General features: G+C 42.0%; 1 protein-coding gene across 1 annotated transcript in view; it reads right to left on the reverse strand.

Annotated features, from left to right (window-relative positions):
* Window positions 1-18,547: 18,547 nt before the first annotated feature.
* LOC135895773 (unhealthy ribosome biogenesis protein 2 homolog) overlaps window positions 18,548-21,094 on the reverse strand; it is a 66,521-nt gene continuing 63,974 nt past the window's right edge. The window contains exon 29 of the mRNA XM_065423933.1: window positions 18,548-18,748. Within this exon, the coding sequence (XP_065280005.1) occupies window positions 18,596-18,748 (153 nt within the window). The 3' untranslated portion in view covers window positions 18,548-18,595. The remainder of the gene's footprint in view (window positions 18,749-21,094) is intronic.

The following is a 21,094-nucleotide window of genomic DNA, read 5'->3' on the forward strand; positions in this document are numbered from 1 at the left end:
GCCGATTTACGCGATAAACAAACGAATAAGCTCAGATTAATTTTCCCGGAAAAATGAAAAAACGGTAAGGCTATAGCCCAAGGAAATATTGTTTCAGCCAGGTCGGATAAATTTCCTTTAAAGCGTTGTTTCTTCGCACACGTCATTCCCCAGCTAAGTTCTAATGCCGATTTACGCGATAAACAAACGAATAAGCTCAGATTAAGTTTCCCGGAAAAATAAAAAAACGGTAAGCCTATAGCCCAAGGAAATATTGTTTGAGCCAGCTCCAATAAATTCTCTTTAAAGCGTTGTTTCTTCGCATACATCACTCCCCAGGTAAGTTCTAATGCCGATTTACGCGATAAACAAACGAATAAGCTCAGATTAATTTTCCCGGAAAAATGAAAAAACGGTAAGGCTATAGCCCAAGGAAATATTGTTTCAGCCAGGTCGGATAAATTTCCTTTAAAGCGTTGGTTCTTCGCACACGTCATTCCCCAAGTATGTTCTAATGCCTGTTTACGCGATAAACAAACGAATAAGCTCAGATTAATTTTCCCGGAAAAATAAAAAAACGGTAAGCCTATAGCCCAAGGAAATATTGTTTCAGCCAGGTCGGATAAAATTCCTTGAAAGCCTGGGTTCTTCGCAAACGTCATTCCACAGGTATGTTCTAATGTCTGTTTACGCGATAAACGAACGAATAAGCTCAGATTAATTTTCCCAGAAAAATGAAAAAACGGTAAGCCTATAGCCCAAGGAAATATTGCTTCAGCCAGGTCGGATAAAATTCCTTTAAAGCATGGGTTCTTCGCAAACGTCATTCCCCAGGTATGTTCTAATGCCTGTTTACGCGATAAACAAACGAATAAGCTCAGATTAATTTTCCCGGAAAAATAAAAAAACGGTAAGCCTATAGCCCAAAGAAATATTGTTTGAGCCAGCTCCAATAAATTATCTTTAAAGCGTTGTTTCTTCGCATACATCACTCCCCAGGTAAGTTCTAATGCCGATTTACGCGATAAACAAACAAATAAGCTCAGATTAATTTTCCCGGAAAAATGAAGAAACGGTAAGGCTATAGCCCAAGGAAATATTGTTTCAGCCAGGTCGGATAAAATTCCTTTAAAGCATGGGTTCTTCGGAAACGTCATTCCCCAGGTATGTTCTAATGCCTGTTTACGCGATAAACAAACGAATAAGCTCAGATTAATTTTCCCGGAAAAATAAAAAAACGGTAAGCCTATAGCCCAAAGAAATATTGTTTGAGCCAGCTCCAATAAATTATCTTTAAAGCGTTGTTTCTTCGCATACATCACTCCCCAGGTAAGTTCTAATGCCGATTTACGCGATAAACAAACAAATAAGCTCAGATTAATTTTCCCGGAAAAATGAAGAAACGGTAAGGCTATAGCCCAAGGAAATATTGTTTCAGCCAGGTCGGATAAATTTCCTTTAAAGCGTTGGTTCTTCGCACACGTCATTCCCCAGGTATGTTCTAATGCCTGTTTACGCGATAAACAAACGAATAAGCTCAGCTTAATTTTCCCAGAAAAATGAAAAAACGGTAAGCCTATAGCCCAAGGAAATATTGTTTCAGCCAGGTCGGATAAATTTCCTTTAAAGCGTTGGTTCTTCGCACACGTCATTCCCCAGGTATGTTCTAATGCCTGTTTACGCGATAAACAAACGAATAAGCTCAGATTCATTTTCCCGGAAAAATGAAAAAACGGTAAGGCTATAGCCCAAGGAAATATTGTTTCAGCCAGGTCGGATAAAATTCCTTTAAAGCATGGGTTCTTCGGAAACGTCATTCCCCAGGTATGTTCTAATGCCGATTTACGCGATAAACAAACGAATAAGCTCAGATTAATTTTCCCGGAAAAATGAAAAAACGGTAAGGCTATAGCCCAAGGAAATATTGTTTCAGCCAGGTCGGATAAATTTCCTTTAAAGCGTTGGTTCTTCGCACACGTCATTCCCCAGGTATGTTCTAATGCCGATTTACGCGATAAACAAACGAATAAGCTCAGATTAATTTTCCCGGAAAAATGAAAAAACGGTAAAGCTATAGCCCAAGGAAATATTGTTTCAGCCAGGTCGGATAAATTTCCTTTAAAGCGTTGGTTCTTCGCACACGTCATTCCCCAGCTAAGTTCTAATGCCGATTTACGCGATAAACAAACGAATAAGCTCAGATTAATTTTCCCGGAAAAATGAAAAAAACGGTAAGGCTATAGCCCAAGGAAATATTGTTTCAGCCAGGTCGGATAAAATTCCTTTAAAGCGTTGGTTCTTCGCACACGTCATTCCCCAGCTAAGTTCTAATGCCGATTTACGCGATAAACAAACGAATAAGCTCAGATTCATTTTCCCGGAAAAATGAAAAAACGGTAAGGCTATAGCCCAAGGAAATATTGTTTCAGCCAGGTCGGATAAAATTCCTTTAAAGCATGGGTTCTTCGGAAACGTCATTCCCCAGGTATGTTCTAATGCCGATTTACGCGATAAACAAACGAATAAGCTCAGATTAATTTTCCCGGAAAAATGAAAAAACGGTAAGGCTATAGCCCAAGGAAATATTGTTTCAGCCAGGTCGGATAAATTTCCTTTAAAGCGTTGGTTCTTCGCACACGTCATTCCCCAGCTAAGTTCTAATGCCGATTTATGCGATAAACAAACGAATAAGCTCAGATTAATTTTCCCGGAAAAATGAAAAAACGGTAAGGCTATAGCCCAAGGAAATATTGTTTCAGCCAGGTCGGATAAATTTCCTTTAAAGCGTTGTTTCTTCGCACACGTCATTCCCCAGCTAAGTTCTAATGCCGATTTACGCGATAAACAAACGAATAAGCTCAGATTAAGTTTCCCGGAAAAATAAAAAAAACGGTAAGCCTATAGCCCAAGGAAATATTGTTTGAGCCAGCTCCAATAAATTCTCTTTAAAGCGTTGTTTCTTCGCATACATCACTCCCCAGGTAAGTTCTAATGCCGATTTACGCGATAAACAAACGAATAAGCTCAGATTAATTTTCCCGGAAAAATGAAAAAACGGTAAGGCTATAGCCCAAGGAAATATTGTTTCAGCCAGGTCGGATAAATTTCCTTTAAAGCGTTGGTTCTTCGCACACGTCATTCCCCAGGTATGTTCTAATGCCTGTTTACGCGATAAACAAACGAATAAGCTCAGATTAATTTTTCCGGAAAAATGAAAAAACGGTAAGGCTATAGCCCAAGGAAATATTGTTTCAGCCAGGTCGGATAAATTTCCTTTAAAGCGTTGGTTCTTCGCACACGTCATTCCCCAGGTATGTTCTAATGCCGATTTACGCGATAAACAAACGAATAAGCTCAGATTAATTTTCCCGGAAAAATGAAAAAACGGTAAGGCTATGGCCCAAGGAAATATTGTTTCAGCCAGGTCGGATAAATTTCCTTTAAAGCGTTGGTTCTTCGCACACGTCATTCCCCAGGTATGTTCTAATGCCTGTTTACGCGATAAACAAACGAATAAGCTCAGATTAATTTTCCCGGAAAAATAAAAAAACGGTAAGCCTATAGCCCAAAGAAATATTGTTTGAGCCAGCTCCAATAAATTATCTTTAAAGCGTTGTTTCTTCGCATACATCACTCCCCAGGTAAGTTCTAATGCCGATTTACGCGATAAACAAACAAATAAGCTCAGATTAATTTTCCCAGAAAAATGAAAAAAACGGTAAGCCTATAGCCCAAGGAAATATTGTTTCAGCCAGGTCGGATAAATTTCCTTTAAAGCGTTGGTTCTTCGCACACGTCATTCCCCAGCTAAGTTCTAATGCCGATTTACGCGATAAACAAACGAATAAGCTCAGATTAATTTTCCCGGAAAAATGAAAAAACGGTAAGGCTATAGCCCAAGGAAATATTGTTTCAGCCAGGTCGGATAAATTTCCTTTAAAGCGTTGTTTCTTCGCACACGTCATTCCCCAGCTAAGTTCTAATGCCGATTTACGCGATAAACAAACGAATAAGCTCAGATTAAGTTTCCCGGAAAAATAAAAAAACGGTAAGCCTATAGCCCAAGGAAATATTGTTTGAGCCAGCTCCAATAAATTCTCTTTAAAGCGTTGTTTCTTCGCATACATCACTCCCCAGGTAAGTTCTAATGCCGATTTACGCGATAAACAAACGAATAAGCTCAGATTAATTTTCCCGGAAAAATGAAAAAACGGCAAGGCTATAGCCCAAGGAAATATTGTTTTAGCCAGGTCGGATAAATTTCCTTTAAAGCGTTGGTTCTTCGCACACGTCATTCCCCAGGTATGTTCTAATGCCTGTTTACGCGATAAACAAACGAATAAGCTCAGATTAATTTTCCCGGAAAAATAAAAAAACGGTAAGCCTATAGCCCAAGGAAATATTGTTTCAGCCAGGTCGGATAAAATTCCTTGAAAGCCTGGGTTCTTCGCAAACGTCATTCCACAGGTATGTTCTAATGTCTGTTTACGCGATAAACGAACGAATAAGCTCAGATTAATTTTCCCAGAAAAATGAAAAAACGGTAAGCCTATAGCCCAAGGAAATATTGCTTCAGCCAGGTCGGATAAAATTCCTTTAAAGCATGGGTTCTTCGCAAACGTCATTCCCCAGGTATGTTCTAATGCCTGTTTACGCGATAAACAAACGAATAAGCTCAGATTAATTTTCCCGGAAAAATAAAAAAACGGTAAGCCTATAGCCCAAAGAAATATTGTTTGAGCCAGCTCCAATAAATTATCTTTAAAGCGTTGTTTCTTCGCATACATCACTCCCCAGGTAAGTTCTAATGCCGATTTACGCGATAAACAAACAAATAAGCTCAGATTAATTTTCCCGGAAAAATGAAGAAACGGTAAGGCTATAGCCCAAGGAAATATTGTTTCAGCCAGGTCGGATAAAATTCCTTTAAAGCATGGGTTCTTCGGAAACGTCATTCCCCAGGTATGTTCTAATGCCTGTTTACGCGATAAACAAACGAATAAACTCAGATTAATTTTCCCGGAAAAATAAAAAAACGGTAAGCCTATAGCCCAAAGAAATATTGTTTGAGCCAGCTCCAATAAATTATCTTTAAAGCGTTGTTTCTTCGCATACATCACTCCCCAGGTAAGTTCTAATGCCGATTTACGCGATAAACAAACAAATAAGCTCAGATTAATTTTCCCGGAAAAATGAAGAAACGGTAAGGCTATAGCCCAAGGAAATATTGTTTCAGCCAGGTCGGATAAATTTCCTTTAAAGCGTTGGTTCTTCGCACACGTCATTCCCCAGGTATGTTCTAATGCCTGTTTACGCGATAAACAAACGAATAAGCTCAGCTTAATTTTCCCAGAAAAATGAAAAAACGGTAAGCCTATAGCCCAAGGAAATATTGTTTCAGCCAGGTCGGATAAATTTCCTTTAAAGCGTTGGTTCTTCGCACACGTCATTCCCCAGGTATGTTCTAATGCCTGTTTACGCGATAAACAAACGAATAAGCTCAGATTCATTTTCCCGGAAAAATGAAAAAACGGTAAGGCTATAGCCCAAGGAAATATTGCTTCAGCCAGGTCGGATAAAATTCCTTTAAAGCATGGGTTCTTCGGAAACGTCATTCCCCAGGTATGTTCTAATGCCGATTTACGCGATAAACAAACGAATAAGCTCAGATTAATTTTCCCGGAAAAATGAAAAAACGGTAAGGCTATAGCCCAAGGAAATATTGTTTCAGCCAGGTCGGATAAATTTCCTTTAAAGCGTTGGTTCTTCGCACACGTCATTCCCCAGCTAAGTTCTAATGCCGATTTACGCGATAAACAAACGAATAAGCTCAGATTATTTTCCCGGAAAAATGAAAAAACGGTAAGGCTATAGCCCAAGGAAATATTGTTTCAGCCAGGTCGGATAAATTTCCTTTAAAGCGTTGGTTCTTCGCACACGTCATTCCCCAGGTATGTTCTAATGCCTGTTTACGCGATAAACAAACGAATAAGCTCAGATTAATTTTCCCGGAAAAATAAAAAAACGGTAAGCCTATAGCCCAAGGAAATATTGTTTCAGCCAGGTCGGATAAAATTCCTTGAAAGCCTTGGTTCTTCGCAAACGTCATTCCACAGGTATGTTCTAATGTCTGTTTACGCGATAAACGAACGAATAAGCTCAGATTAATTTTCCCAGAAAAATGAAAAAACGGTAAGCCTATATCCCAAGGAAATATTGCTTCAGCCAGGTCGGATAAAATTCCTTTAAAGCATGGGTTCTTCGCAAACGTCATTCCCCAGGTATGTTCTAATGCCTGTTTACGCGATAAACAAACGAATAAGCTCAGATTAATTTTCCCGGAAAAATAAAAAAACGGTAAGCCTATAGCCCAAAGAAATATTGTTTGAGCCAGCTCCAATAAATTATCTTTAAAGCGTTGTTTCTTCGCATACATCAGTCCCCAGGTAAGTTCTAATGCCGATTTACGCGATAAACAAACAAATAAGCTCAGATTAATTTTCCCGGAAAAATGAAGAAACGGTAAGGCTATAGCCCAAGGAAATATTGTTTCAGCCAGGTCGGATAAATTTCCTTTAAAGCGTTGGTTCTTCGCACACGTCATTCCCCAGGTATGTTCTAATGCCTGTTTACGCGATAAACAAACGAATAAGCTCAGCTTAATTTTCCCAGCAAAATGAAAAAACGGTAAGCCTATAGCCCAAGGAAATATTGTTTCAGCCAGGTCGGATAAATTTCCTTTAAAGCGTTGGTTCTTCGCACACGTCATTCCCCAGCTAAGTTCTAATGCCGATTTACGCGATAAACAAACGAATAAGCTCAGATTAATTTTCCCGGAAAAATGAAAAAAAAAACGGTAAGGCTATAGCCCAAGGAAATATTGTTTCAGCCAGGTCGGATAAAATTCCTTTAAAGCGTTGGTTCTTCGCACACGTCATTCCCCAGCTAAGTTCTAATGCCGATTTACGCGATAAACAAACGAATAAGCTCAGATTCATTTTCCCGGAAAAATGAAAAAACGGTAAGGCTATAGCCCAAGGAAATATTGTTTGAGCCAGGTCGGATAAATTTCCTTTAAAGCGTTGGTTCTTCGCACACGTCATTCCCCAGGTATGTTCTAATGCCGATTTACGCGATAAACAAACGAATAAGCTCATATTAATTTTCCCGGAAAAATGAAAAAACGGTAAGGCTATAGCCCAAGGAAATATTGTTTCAGCCAGGTCGGATAAATTTCCTTTAAAGCGTTGGTTCTTCGCACACGTCATTCCCCAGCTAAGTTCTAATGCCGATTTACGCGATAAACAAACGAATAAGCTCAGATTAATTTTCCCGGAAAAATGAAAAAAACGGTAAGGCTATAGCCCAAGGAAATATTGTTTCAGCCAGGTCGGATAAATTTCCTTTAAAGCGTTGGTTCTTCGCACACGTCATTCCCCAGGTATGTTCTAATGCCGATTTACGCGATAAACAAACGAATAAGCTCAGATTAATTTTCCCGGAAAAATGAAAAAACGGTAAGGCTATGGCCCAAGGAAATATTGTTTCAGCCAGGTCGGATAAATTTCCTTTAAAGCGTTGGTTCTTCGCACACGTCATTCCCCAGGTATGTTCTAATGCCTGTTTACGCGATAAACAAACGAATAAGCTCAGATTAATTTTCCCGGAAAAATAAAAAAACGGTAAGCCTATAGCCCAAGGAAATATTGTTTCAGCCAGGTCGGATAAAATTCCTTGAAAGCCTGGGTTCTTCGCAAACGTCATTCCACAGGTATGTTCTAATGTCTGTTTACGCGATAAACGAACGAATAAGCTCAGATTAATTTTCCCAGAAAAATGAAAAAACGGTAAGCCTATAGCCCAAGGAAATATTGCTTCAGCCAGGTCGGATAAAATTCCTTTAAAGCATGGGTTCTTCGCAAACGTCATTCCCCAGGTATGTTCTAATGCCTATTTACGCGATAAACAAACGAATAAGCTCAGATTAATTTTCCCGGAAAAATAAAAAAACGGTAAGCCTATAGCCCAAAGAAATATTGTTTGAGCCAGCTCCAATAAATTATCTTTAAAGCGTTGTTTCTTCGCATACATCACTCCCCAGGTAAGTTCTAATGCCGATTTACGCGATAAACAAACAAATAAGCTCAGATTAATTTTCCCGGAAAAATGAAGAAACGGTAAGGCTATAGCCCAAGGAAATATTGTTTCAGCCAGGTCGGATAAATTTCCTTTAAAGCGTTGGTTCTTCGCACACGTCATTCCCCAGGTATGTTCTAATGCCTGTTTACGCGATAAACAAACGAATAAGCTCAGCTTAATTTTCCCAGAAAAATGAAAAAACGGTAAGCCTATAGCCCAAGGAAATATTGTTTCAGCCAGGTCGGATAAATTTCCTTTAAAGCGTTGGTTCTTCGCACACGTCATTCCCCAGGTATGTTCTAATGCCGATTTACGCGATAAACAAACGAATAAGCTCAGATTAATTTTCCCGGAAAAATGAAAAAACGGTAAGGCTATAGCCCAAGGAAATATTGTTTCAGCCAGGTCGGATAAATTTCCTTTAAAGCGTTGGTTCTTCGCACACGTCATTCCCCAGCTAAGTTCTAATGCCGATTTACGCGATAAACAAAGGAATAAGCTCAGATTAATTTTCCCGGAAAAATGAAAAAACGGTAAGGCTATAGCCCAAGGAAATATTGTTTCAGCCAGGTCGGATAAATTTCCTTTAAAGCGTTGTTTCTTCGCACACGTCATTCCCCAGCTAAGTTCTAATGCCGATTTACGCGATAAACAAACGAATAAGCTCAGATTAATTTTCCCGGAAAAATGAAAAAACGGTAAGGCTATAGCCCAAGGAAATATTGTTTCAGCCAGGTCGGATAAATTTCCTTTAAAGCGTTGTTTCTTCGCACACGTCATTCCCCAGCTAAGTTCTAATGCCGATTTACGCGATAAACAAACGAATAGGCTCAGATTCATTTTCCCGGGAAAATGAAAAAACGGTAAGGCTATAGCCCAAGGAAATATTGTTTCAGCCAGGTCGGATAAATTTCCTTTAAAGCGTTGGTTCTTCGCACACGTCATTCCCCAGGTATGTTCTAATGCCTGTTTACGCGATAAACAAACGAATAAGCTCAGATTAATTTTCCTGGAAAAATGAAAAAACGGTAAGGCTATAGCCCAAGGAAATATTGTTTCAGCCAGGTCGGATAAAATTCCTTTAAAGCGTTGGTTCTTCGCACACGTCATTCCCCAGCTAAGTTCTAATGCCGATTTACGCGATAAACAAACGAATAAGCTCAGATTAATTTTCCCGGAAAAATGAAAAAACGGTAAGGCTATAGCCCGAGGAAATATTGTTTCAGCCAGGTCGGATAAATTTCCTTTAAAGCGTTGGTTCTTCGCACACGTCATTCCCCAGGTATGTTCTAATGCCTGTTTACGCGATAAACAAACGAATAAGCTCAGAATAATTTTCCCGGAAAAATAAAAAAACGGTAAGCCTATAGCCCAAGGAAGTATTGTTTCAGCCAGGTCGGATAAAATTACTTTAAAGCATGGGTTCTTCGCAAACGTCATTCCACAGGTATGTTCTAATGTCTGTTTACGCGATAAACGAACGAATAAGCTCAGATTAATTTTCCCGGAAAAATGAAAAAACGGTAAGCCTATAGCCCAAGGAAATATTGTTTCAGCCAGGTCGGATAAAATTCCTTTAAAGCATGGGTTCTTCGCAAACGTCATTCCCCAGGTATGTTCTAATGCCTGTTTACGCGATAAACAAACGAATAAGCTCAGATTAATTTTCCCGGAAAAATAAAAAAACGGTAAGCCTATAGCCCAAAGAAATATTGTTTGAGCCAGCTCCAATAAATTATCTTTAAAGCGTTGTTTCTTCGCATACATCACTCCCCAGGTAAGTTCTAATGCTGATTTACGCGATAAACAAACAAATAAGCTCAGATTAATTTTCCCGGAAAAATGAAGAAACGGTAAGGCTATAGCCCAAGGAAATATTGTTTCAGCCAGGTCGGATAAATTTCCTTTAAAGCGTTGGTTCTTCGCACACGTCATTCCCCAGGTATGTTCTAATGCCTGTTTACGCGATAAACAAACGAATAAGCTCAGATTAATTTTCCCAGAATAATGAAAAAACGGTAAGCCTATAGCCCAAGGAAATATTGTTTCAGCCAGGTCGGATAAATTTCCTTTAAAGCGTTGGTTCTTCGCACACGTCATTCCCCAGGTATGTTCTAATGCCGATTTACGCGATAAACAAACGAATAAGCTCAGATTAATTTTACCGGAAAAATGAAAAAACGGTAAGGCTATAGCCCAAGGAAATATTGTTTCAGCCAGGTCGGATAAATTTCCTTTAAAGCGTTGGTTCTTCGCACACGTCATTCCCCAGCTAAGTTCTAATGCCGATTTACGCGATAAACAAACGAATAAGCTCAGATTAATTTTCCCGGAAAAATGAAGAAACGGTAAGGCTATAGCCCAAGGAAATATTGTTTCAGCCAGGTCTGATAAATTTCCTTTAAAGCGTTGGTTCTTCGCACACGTCATTCCCCAGGTATGTTCTAATGCCTGTTTACGCGATAAACAAACGAATAAGCTCAGATTAATTTTCCCGGAAAAATGAAAAAACGGTAAGGCTATAGCCCAAGGAAATATTGTTTCAGCCAGGTCGGATAAATTTCCTTTAAAGCGTTGGTTCTTCGCACACGTCATTCCCCAGGTATGTTCTAATGCCTGTTTTCGCGATAAACAAACGAATAAGCTCAGATTAATTTTCCCGGAAAAATGAAAAAACGGTAAGGCTATAGCCCAAGGAAATATTGTTTCAGCCAGGTCGGATAAAATTCCTTTAAAGCGTTGGTTCTTCGCACACGTCATTCCCCAGCTAAGTTCTAATGCCGATTTACGCGATAAACAAACGAATAAGTTCAGATGATTTTCCCGGAAAAATCAAAAAACGGTAAGCCTATGGCCCAAGGAAATATTATTTGAGCCATCTCCAATAAATTCCCTTTAAATCGTTGGTTCTTCGCATACATCATTCCCCAGGTATTATTAGAGTTGTAGGACAATCGACCACTGTTACCAGTTGTAGGAGTTGTCGGACGATCTCGCCGCTGCCACCATTTGGAAGGGTTGAAGGTCCTAGAGAGGAACTCTGGAGGAACTAGGTGAACAAGGTTTATTTACAGGATTTACATTTTAAACATGGGATACATTTACACAGTCTAGCGTGACTTCCAAATGGAGCCCGCAAGACGAAGCATACAGCAAACGAGCACAGAGCTCACGAGTACATTGACGAGCAGAGAGCACGACGATGAGCACAGTTTTGCCGCCGATAACAGCTCGTTATATCCACTTCGTGTTCCCTAGATCCCTAGGTGAGGCAAAAGGTTCGACGTCAGCGTAAACAAGCCGCCTCTCTGCGGGACGTTTTACAAACACACACACGCAGACACAGGTTTCAATGCCTTCTCCGCGGGCAGACGACCATTGCAGCTCAGTCACAGTGGTGTCTATTGTCCTGCGTCCCTGTAGCCAGGTGGTCACGCCCGTACCCAGCCGGCGCCTCTAAATTCCAGAGCTGCTGTAGTCCGCAGTTCTTCGAAGGAAGTTCAGGGTTGGTTAGCGCTGTCCTCGCTGGTTCTCTGAAGGGCTCCCCCACCCCGGATCGATCGACGCACCTGCAGCGGGCTGAAATAGTTTTTGAAAGGACTACCCCTGCAGGCCGATCCTAACAGTATGTTCTAATGCCGACTTATGCGATACACAAACGAATAAGCTCAGATTAATTTTCCCGGAAAAATGAGAGAACGGTAAGCCAAAGCCCAAGAAAATATTGTCTAAGCCAGGTCCAATAAATTCCCTTTAAAGCGTTGGTTCTTCGCATACATCACTCCCCAGGTTTGTTCTAATGCTGATTTGCGAGATAAACACACGAATAAGCTCAGATTAATTTTCCCGGAAAAATAAAAAAACGGTAAACCTATAGTCCAAGGAAGTATTGTTTCAGCCATGTCCAATAAATTCTCTTTAAAGTGTTGGTTATTCGCATACATCACTCCCCAGGTATGTTCTAATCCCGATTTAAGCGATAAACTACCGAATAAGCTCAGATTAACTTTCCTGGAAAAATGAAAAAAAAACGGTAAACCTATAGCCCAAGGAAATATTATTTCAGTCAGGTCCAATAAATTCTCTTTAAAGCGTTATTTATGCGCATACATCATTCCCCAGGTAGGTTCTAATGCCCATTTACGCGATAAACAAAAGAATAAGCTCAGATTAATTTTACCAGAAAAATAAAAATACGGTAAGCCTATAGCCCAATAAAATTTTGTTTCAGCCAGGTTCAATAAATTCTCTTTAAAGCGTTGGTTCTTCGCATGCATCACTCCCCAGGTTTGTTCTAATGCCGATTTATGCAATTAACAAACGAATAAGCTCAGATTAATTTTCCCGAAAAAATGAAAAAATCGGTAAGTCCAAGAAAATATTGTTTGAGCCAAGTTCAATAAATTCTGTAAAGCTTTACAGAATTTACATTACAGCATTACTCCTCACTTATGTTCTGACGTCTTTTTACGCGATAAAGAGCCGAGTAGGCTGAGATTAGTTTTCCCGGAAAAATAAAAAAAACGGTAAGTCTATAGCCCAAGAAAGTATTGTTTCAGCCAGGTCCAATAAGTTCTATGTAAAGCGTTGGTTCTTCGCATACATCACTCCCCACGCACGTGCTGACGCCGATTTACGTGATGAACAAATGAATAAGCTCCAATATAATTTCCTCAGGAAAATGAAAAAAAATTGGAGGACGCTTAAGGTTCGCCTTGAAAAGTGGAACACGATAGCGCTATCGCACCTCGTTCGCACCGCCCACTCAAAACGACCTACGGGAGCCAAACGTCGTGATCGGCACGGACAGCCGGGCCGCGACGCGCCATGAAAGCGGACGCGATCAAGGGTAGGGAGCCTCGATGTGCGCCCGCTCTCCGGGCGCGCATCGAGGCACCCTAATCATGGGGCGAGCCGTACATTGTGAGGAGGGGGTCTTCTGTGTGTGCCGCAAGATATCTCTGCGTGTGCGCAGAGCGCAGAAGAATAGTAGCGGAGACGTACTTCGCTACTCGTGTAACTGCGACGTCTGTAATTTACATGCTCATAATTACCGATATACACCGCAGTAAACTTTCTACCGCACTTTTATAAGGCAACACCGCATTCACTAGAGGCCCTTTTGTCCTGCGTTGATCTATCGAACTCGTGGTTGAGTAATAAAGAAAAGAAATCGTGGTTGAGTGGTAGCGTCTCCGTCTCACACTGCGTAGACCCTGGTTCGATTCCCACCCAGCCCATCTTGCAAGTTGTTTTTTATTTATGAATTGCCTTCTGGAATTTTTCGCTCACGGCCAACGCCGCCAACGCCGGCTTATCTGTGACACGAGCGCCTTAACGCTGTTGCGTTAAAAAAAGCACTTTGTAAACGCGGCACACTTCCATCGGGCTCTGCTCCGTGATTTGGCCAATGTCGCCGCACGGCCAGCGGACCTGCAGGGGAACACGAACATATATCCAACACTCTCTAGAGAACTTAAGGCCTTCCGGCTGTACCCTCTCCCCTTGAGCTACGTCACGCAAAAGAGGCCCATATAAAAGTTCCGTGCAGCGTGCTACGAAGCTACGAGTGGATGCACCTGTGATGAAAATGAGACGCGGAAGACGATGGCGATAACAATTCGATTAGTTTCGGGAACTCTGCCGCTTCTTGGATAGCTTTGGGGTTAGAAAAGTACAGGCATGCTGCGACATGCTTCCGAGCGTACTCTTTTTCTGGACGTGAACCGTGCCTGCAGTCTCTGCGCTTGTGCTGCGATTGCGGTTGTGTGTCCGGCAAGCCTTCATTGCCGCGGGACGTGGATGCGTTCATGCCAGGATATGCCTAATAAGTGCTGCGTGCCCAATTGCTGGAGCAATTCCAAATCGGGGCCAAAAAATCATGCGTTCATGTTTCCGCAATATCAATGACAGAATATAGGGTGCCAATGCTAAGGCAAAGAAGAGAAAAGCTGGAATTCTGCAGAACAAGGCAGCTGTTTCTTCGTAAATAGTTGCACGAATGTTTTGTATCTCCTCTGTTAAACTCATTTGAGGTGTTGTAAATATGTGGACTGCGGTACTGTATGTAATAATGCCTCGAAAGCAAAACTATTCGTTTAGAGCCTAATCTAGACTGGAATAAATACATGTGTCCCGAATGTGAAGAAGGGCACACCAGTGAAGTTGTCATGAGATATGTGTGATGGTGCAGTGCTAACATTTTGTTGAAGGACTTTTGGGTCGCATGAACGGCAAACTCTTTGACGCCGACGATAAATCAAGGCAAAGAAGCTACTCTGAAGAGGAGGGCAGTACTGCGACTTTTCAATATAAGCCATGCTCCCTGCCATCATTTACCCGAAATTCGTTCTCAATCCTAAGGTTGAAGCATTTCATTATTTATGGACAGACTTTTTAATAATGCAGCACGTAAATAGTTTTGCATAAATAAAATAATCTTGGAACACCTTCTGTTCTCTGCGGGCCACCTGCTCAACTATGCCTAAAAAAGCAACTGCGCTCTGGTTAACGTTGCCCATAAGGGCGCGATCCCTTCATTCAATCCGTATCCCCGAGCCCGCCAGCAGCCTCTTCTCAGTGACGTTACTCGCCGATGACACAGCCCGCTTGGATGCGAAGTGGGAAACGAGAGCTTCGCGGCAAGCCTCCTCCTTCCGGAGGCGCGTCCTCGCCCTCTACCTTCTTACCTCATCAGTGACGGCATGGAGGCATTGCTTTGTTTGTGAATTATTTCCCGTTGGATATTCGGCAACCGTCAGTGGTGGAAGCAGCGCTGCCGCCGCGTGTCGGCATGGGACTGAGTGTACCAAGGGAGGCATAGGGAGTTTCCGCACCCTGGTTTAGTTTCGGCGCATACATGCAGGTGCTGACGCCGATTTATGTGATGAATGAGCGATATCCGCAGATTAGCTTGCCTGAAAAAATGAACAACAACAACAACAAAAAAAGAAAACGTCAGCTTATAGCTATCCCAATGTCCGCCCACCCAGCTCCAATCACTTTCCTCGAAAGCGCAGGTTCGGCGTACATCACTCCCCATGTTCGCGCTGACGCCAATTTGCGATGTTTGTCAAGTCGACTAGCCTGGAGCAGCCGAGAGTGAGCGAGCGCTGGCAAGGATACGTGTCGTCTGATGTCAAGTTTCGCATGGTTAGAGACTAGTTGAGTGTTCAAAACTAATAGAAATTAGCGGGACCCGACAGCTACGACACCGATAAACAGTATGACCATTTTCATTCTTACGTGAGCGGGCGCGGTCGAACGTGAGCAGAGGATAATACGTAATCCGGAAGTACGTAATACTTATCGAAATTCGAAGCGCAGATTTTCCCTTACTTCAGCCTGTTTAGTCATCATCATCATCATCATCAGCCTGGTTGCGCCCACTGCAGGGCAAAGGCCTCTCCCATGCTTCTCCAACAACCCCGGTCATGTACTAATTGTGGCCATGCCGTGCCTGCAAACTTCTTAATCTCATCCGCCCACCTAACTTTCTGCCGCCCCCTGCTACGCTTCCCTTCCCTTGGGATCCAGTCCGTAACCCTTAATGACCATCGGTTATCTTCCCTCCTCATTACATGTCCTGCCCATGCCCATTTCTTTTTCTTGATTTCAACTAAGATGTCATTAACTCGCGTTTGTTCCCTCACCCAATCTGCTCTTTTCTTATCCCTTAACGTTACACCTGTCAGTCTCTTAAGCAGTCTTAAAAAAAAAAAAACGGCCTATAATTATAGTTCGGTTTGAACAGCAAGGAGTAGCATTTATTTTATTCAAAAAGAAATCGTAAGGGAGGGTTTAGTAAAATGCACAGCGAATATATTTGAAAAAAGAAATGCTAAACTAATTTCAAATCGAATCGAACATTCTCAAATATGAATAAAAAGGGGATGCATACAGAAACAACTGTTTTCGAATATCCCTTTCAGTCACGAATTACGATCGACTGTCGATACATGTGCGAAACATAGATGGTGCTTGAGACTCCACTGAAAGTAAATCAAGGTGGTAGAATGGGGGGGGGGGGGGGGGGGACTGTTTGAGCATTTTATGAGGAGTCATTATAACTACAGAGTAACTAAATATTTGAATATTGCAAAGTCAGTCATGCTATGTTTCTTCAAAGAAAGGATTAAATCCCCCGCTCGAATTACATGCACAAGTTATTCATTGGCCTCAAGCATTTCAAGAAAGAAAAAAAAAATATATTCAAAGGTTGCTACCGATAAATTAAGGTCCCCGTCAAGCGTCACGTAAAAGATGAAAGTGCCTTCACCAAAGCGGTTCTCTGTAACTATACATATCACTCAGAAGCAAAATGGAAGTAATTTAGGTTATCAGAATGTTCAATTTGCCCTGAGCTTAATGTTTGTGCTCTATTCCTTGCTACCACTACACAGAACTGGAAAAAAATGGGTCGCGTCCACCAAGGTGGACGCCATGACTGAAGAGAATGTGAGCTAGTTTGATCAATTGATAGCAAGCTCATTGGTACGAGGCCCGAACAATTTCAAAGTGAGATGCTCTCTCAACAGCTGGTGTGTCAACCTCAACTGTCCCGACATTCTCCGAGCCCGCGCTATCTAGCCACCATACCCGCGCAGAACGCCTCAGTGTTGCGTTTCACTGCTTTAAATAGTTCGTTTCGGTTTGGATGAGGGACACCTGCATCTCGGCGTCAGCCAACACTGTTTTCTGAGCTTAAGCTCCTTGAAAGAAGCGGCGGCACGCTTTTTTCCCCGTTCATTGATAAATGCGTAGGTCCTTTCTGTTATCGCCCTTTATCGCCCTTCTTCCAAAGCGCGTTCGCCCCACGGACCATTTGAAGCATCTACTTTGTCAGTTGTACGGTCAACGGCCGATTTTTCGGACTCCCTAGGGCACACGAAAACGTCCGAAACATCGGTATGGTGCCACCATAACATCGGGCGGTGCGATAAAATGAATGCGTCTTTTATTGCCGTTAAGGGTTCAAATCGTTACAGGAACATCTGAAAAGGCCTACCAGTACACTTATTAGGCATATCAATGCTTGTACTGTGACAGGAGTTAAGGAATAGATACTGTGTGTCCCGTGACAATTGCCCCGGTCCAAGCTTATGCTTCACCGCGTAACATTCTTGTATTGAGGCGAAGCTGACTTTCGGGAACCGGCATTATGCAACACGCCCTTTCCGAGCTTCGAAGCCAATCGCGAGTACTACGAAGGTGGAGTCAGTGCCATTGCTTACAGCGGCGAATTCTTTCAATGAAAAATACGGCGTCGAACGGCGAGGAGCTTAATAGCGAACGTCGAAGAAGCTAGGCCGAGCGTTTACCGCGCTGGTGGCTACGGCTGCCAGCGCATCTGCGTGTGAGCGCCGGTTCGGGGTGGCGAGGTAATCGAACCGGCGGCACTGGTGGCTTTCATTTTTGCCGTTTCGCACCTGCGGTCACGGCAAAAAATGTGTAAAATCAGTCGGAGAAGGGATGCTGCGTCCGAAATTTCAGATGTTCTTAAACGTGGTACGTGGGGGGTACGTGGTACGTGGTAGTGGCGCAAATCCGTTCGAATTATCGGGCGTCCGGAAAGTTGATTGTTGTCCGTACGCTGGCAACTCCTACAACCATCGACACGCCGTCAAAAGACGATTCGTTACGATCCCTCTCTGTTACGCGAGTCAGCATTACCGCGACTTTCGTTCCCTTTCAAAAAAATTAAAGCCAATTTTCCTTGATAGAAGCACAAATTCCCCGAGCTTTCCCTGAGTATTTCCAGACAATTTAATATCCCTGAGAATTCCCGGTTTTTCCAGTTGGTAGACACCCTGCAGATATTGTAAATAAACCCAGTACTCCTCATCCTCAATGGGAGCATATGTTCCTCCCTTCAACAGCGTCCTTAGTGTGGATGAGTCGGATGACGGTATGGGCCAGCTACCCCTATTGACATGCCCGACACCAACTCTTACAGTACTTGTAAACTACATCGCATACTTCTTTTGCCAGCAATTCACAACAATGCTTATCATATCACATTTTACCAGTTCCACGTAGGAGGTCAGCTAGAAGTTAGTATGGCTACGTTGGTGAAAGCTGATGGCGTGGTCCAACAAAGCACCATGTGTGGGAGTCCAAGAGAAACTGCATGAAGAGGGCATTGGTGACGAGTCATCAATAAGAACAGCCAGCAAACAGAACCCACTGTACTGCCAAAGGGTCTGAGAACTCTTATACAGCTTCACTATCTTTTATGTATCAGTTGCTCAGACTGGCATACATCTGCAAAAGATTATTTGTTCATATTTTACAAGCAATGAAGCTGTTAAGTGGAGTTTCACAATGGTTCTTGTGTGGTAGTAAGGTGGTTGGCATCAAATGTCAGTCAAAAGACTGCCAGCTAAGCAGCTAAGCAGTGTTTGTACTAGTGACAGTAAAAAGACACAGCTAGAATGACAATAACTTGTGAACAGTAAGCATATTTACTACAAACACCCTAAACTTTGCCCTTAAAGCGCAGCCTCTGAGAGTCTGCAAAAAGGGTCTTGAACACTTCTGTTCCTTCCTTGGGCAGAGTTGCGTGAACCATGGCTCTTCTGTGCTCATCTGCAAGCCCAAACAACTTGTAGACCAAGAACTGCAGTGTCTTCTGTAAAATGAAACAGAAACAACGTGGATGAACCTTCTACAGTGGTAAAAGGGCATGTGTTTTTATGCTGCCATAGCATTAAAAACAGACAATAAAAGTAAAAGAAAAGTAAGCCAGTGCACACTATTTGCTTATTCAGTGAAGTAAATGCTCATTCCTAGGCCTTAGCGGCAGTGTTGCCAACTAGAAATAAAACAAACCTGCTTGTTGAGACCCCATAAGTCCCCGATACGAGCACCTAAAACCGCTAAAATCCCGCTAAAATTTAGCTAAATGCAGACTACAACGAGAACCACGTTCAAAACATATTTTATTGCGCCACCATAGAACACAGTAGAAAAAAGTTGTATTGGGCAGAAAGGTCTGCTTTTTCTGATAAAATATGGAAGTTATCACTATATTAGTCGGTGCTCTTTTGTGTGACTGTGAAGTGCACAAACGCATTGCAAGACTAAAGTAAAAAAAGATGCTTCCGTGAGCTACAATTACTGGCCAGAAATCAGGTTGAACTAATGGGTAATGATTAAAATTATAGAAAAATGTTCTCCATTTCATCTTGGTATGTCGCACATCCTCTGTGTGTATTTTTTTGCTGGCGTGGCCGAGTCTACAGTTGGTGCCATTTCTGACCCCATAGACCTTCATCATGCCAATCTTGTAAACAATCTGCTCGCGCAGGTGCAACTGAAGCAGCCTTTATCAATGTTTTGGAGGCCAGCTCGCACATGGCATTTGTCATTTCAGTGGACATTCCTGTTGCCTAACTTAAGATTTAATCACATTCAGCTGGCTGAAAATACGCTCAACATCCACATTGGACCACGGCAACAACAGAACTATTAAAGTGAAATAAGACAATTTTCAGACGTATAATTCACTGGAGCCATTTCATGAAGCTAAATCCCCTAAAGTGGGTCTGCGAAAATGGCTAGGAGTGAAACTGCTACAAACTGCTGAAACTGCTAGAGGAGGCATGAACATGGAATGCCATTCTGGACATTGTCAAATTCTGTAATGGCGGCATTTTGAGCCAACCAGAAAGGCTGTAGCAGCCCTCTGAGTCTGCTTTAGGCCAATCAGAGCTGACTAGATGACAAATTCGACAACATGGCAGAACTTGGGGTGCTATTCTGAACATTGTCAGATTCTGCCATGGCCTCTCTGATTGGTTCACAATGCAGCCATTATAAAATTTCTCAATATGGCAGAATTTGTCAATGTCGGGAATAGCACCCAAAAATAGTGCCCATGGAGGAAGGAATGTAAAGCCCACTGATTGTGGATGATGGTCATAATTCTTTCTTACTTCCAAAGGGACATGGATAAGCTGTAAGTTTGCAACAGATGAAGCACAAACTACATATTGTCCATAAAGAAGCACAAATTGCTGCTTAAAAAGAAGCAAACTTTACACATAAAAAAAAACCGCTGCCGGTGACTGAACAAATTTTCCTGCTAAGCAGTGATAAAAACCACTAAATTTAGCGGGAAAACTGCTAAACAGGCAACACTGCTCAGTAGACACGCAACCTGCAATGGATGCATAGGTTCATTACACAGAACTTTTGCTGTCTGTCACAAAATTATATATACATTTTTCTTCTCATCATCATTCACCTCTTGTGGACTCTAACTGGAACCTCAAAGGATCAGGGAAATTGGTTCCTTTTACCAGGAGTTCCATTACTGAGAGACAAAGCTGAATACAATTGCATGAATACAAAACCGACCAACGATGAGGATGGTGTTTTTTTTTTTTAAGAGGCAGTTACATTTAAGCAATTTTCATTTATCGAGATTCCACTGTACTTTCACTTCCCTTCCTTCTTCCCCAGTGCACAGCAGCAGACTTGAGTGCACCAAACTCAGGCCGGAAAGGCTCATGCCTTTCCTATATATAAAATATCTCTTTTAAACTACTGCTAACTAGAAGATGCAAGATGTTGCTGCTGATGGTCATGATGTTTCCGACAGTAAATCCGTGAGAACATGGAAACAAAGAGTGACAATTAAAGTTAGTACCACCTTGTGTCAAGTTCAGTCACATTATTTTGATACTGCACTAATCCTAAAGGAGGAAAGAAAACCCCATTCGGTGCTGTACAGTTAAGAGCGGGTCATGTTTGACAGTTATGCACTTAATTTGCTGGGTTGTCCGCAGTTTGGATAAACATTTTAACAGGATAGGCAATGCAACTTGAACACTTCTTATATTTTACAGGAAAAAAAGCTGACATGTTTCAGGCAGACATCTCCATCTTCAAAACTCTCCATTTAGTCAGACTCGCACGGCAAGCCATTCTGGGAAGCTTACGTGAAGTGTTCGCTTATTAAGAAAAAGTGCAT

The sequence above is a fragment of the Dermacentor albipictus genome, chromosome 4, assembly GCF_038994185.2.
Source record: "Dermacentor albipictus isolate Rhodes 1998 colony chromosome 4, USDA_Dalb.pri_finalv2, whole genome shotgun sequence".
NCBI lineage: Eukaryota > Metazoa > Arthropoda > Arachnida > Ixodida > Ixodidae > Dermacentor > Dermacentor albipictus.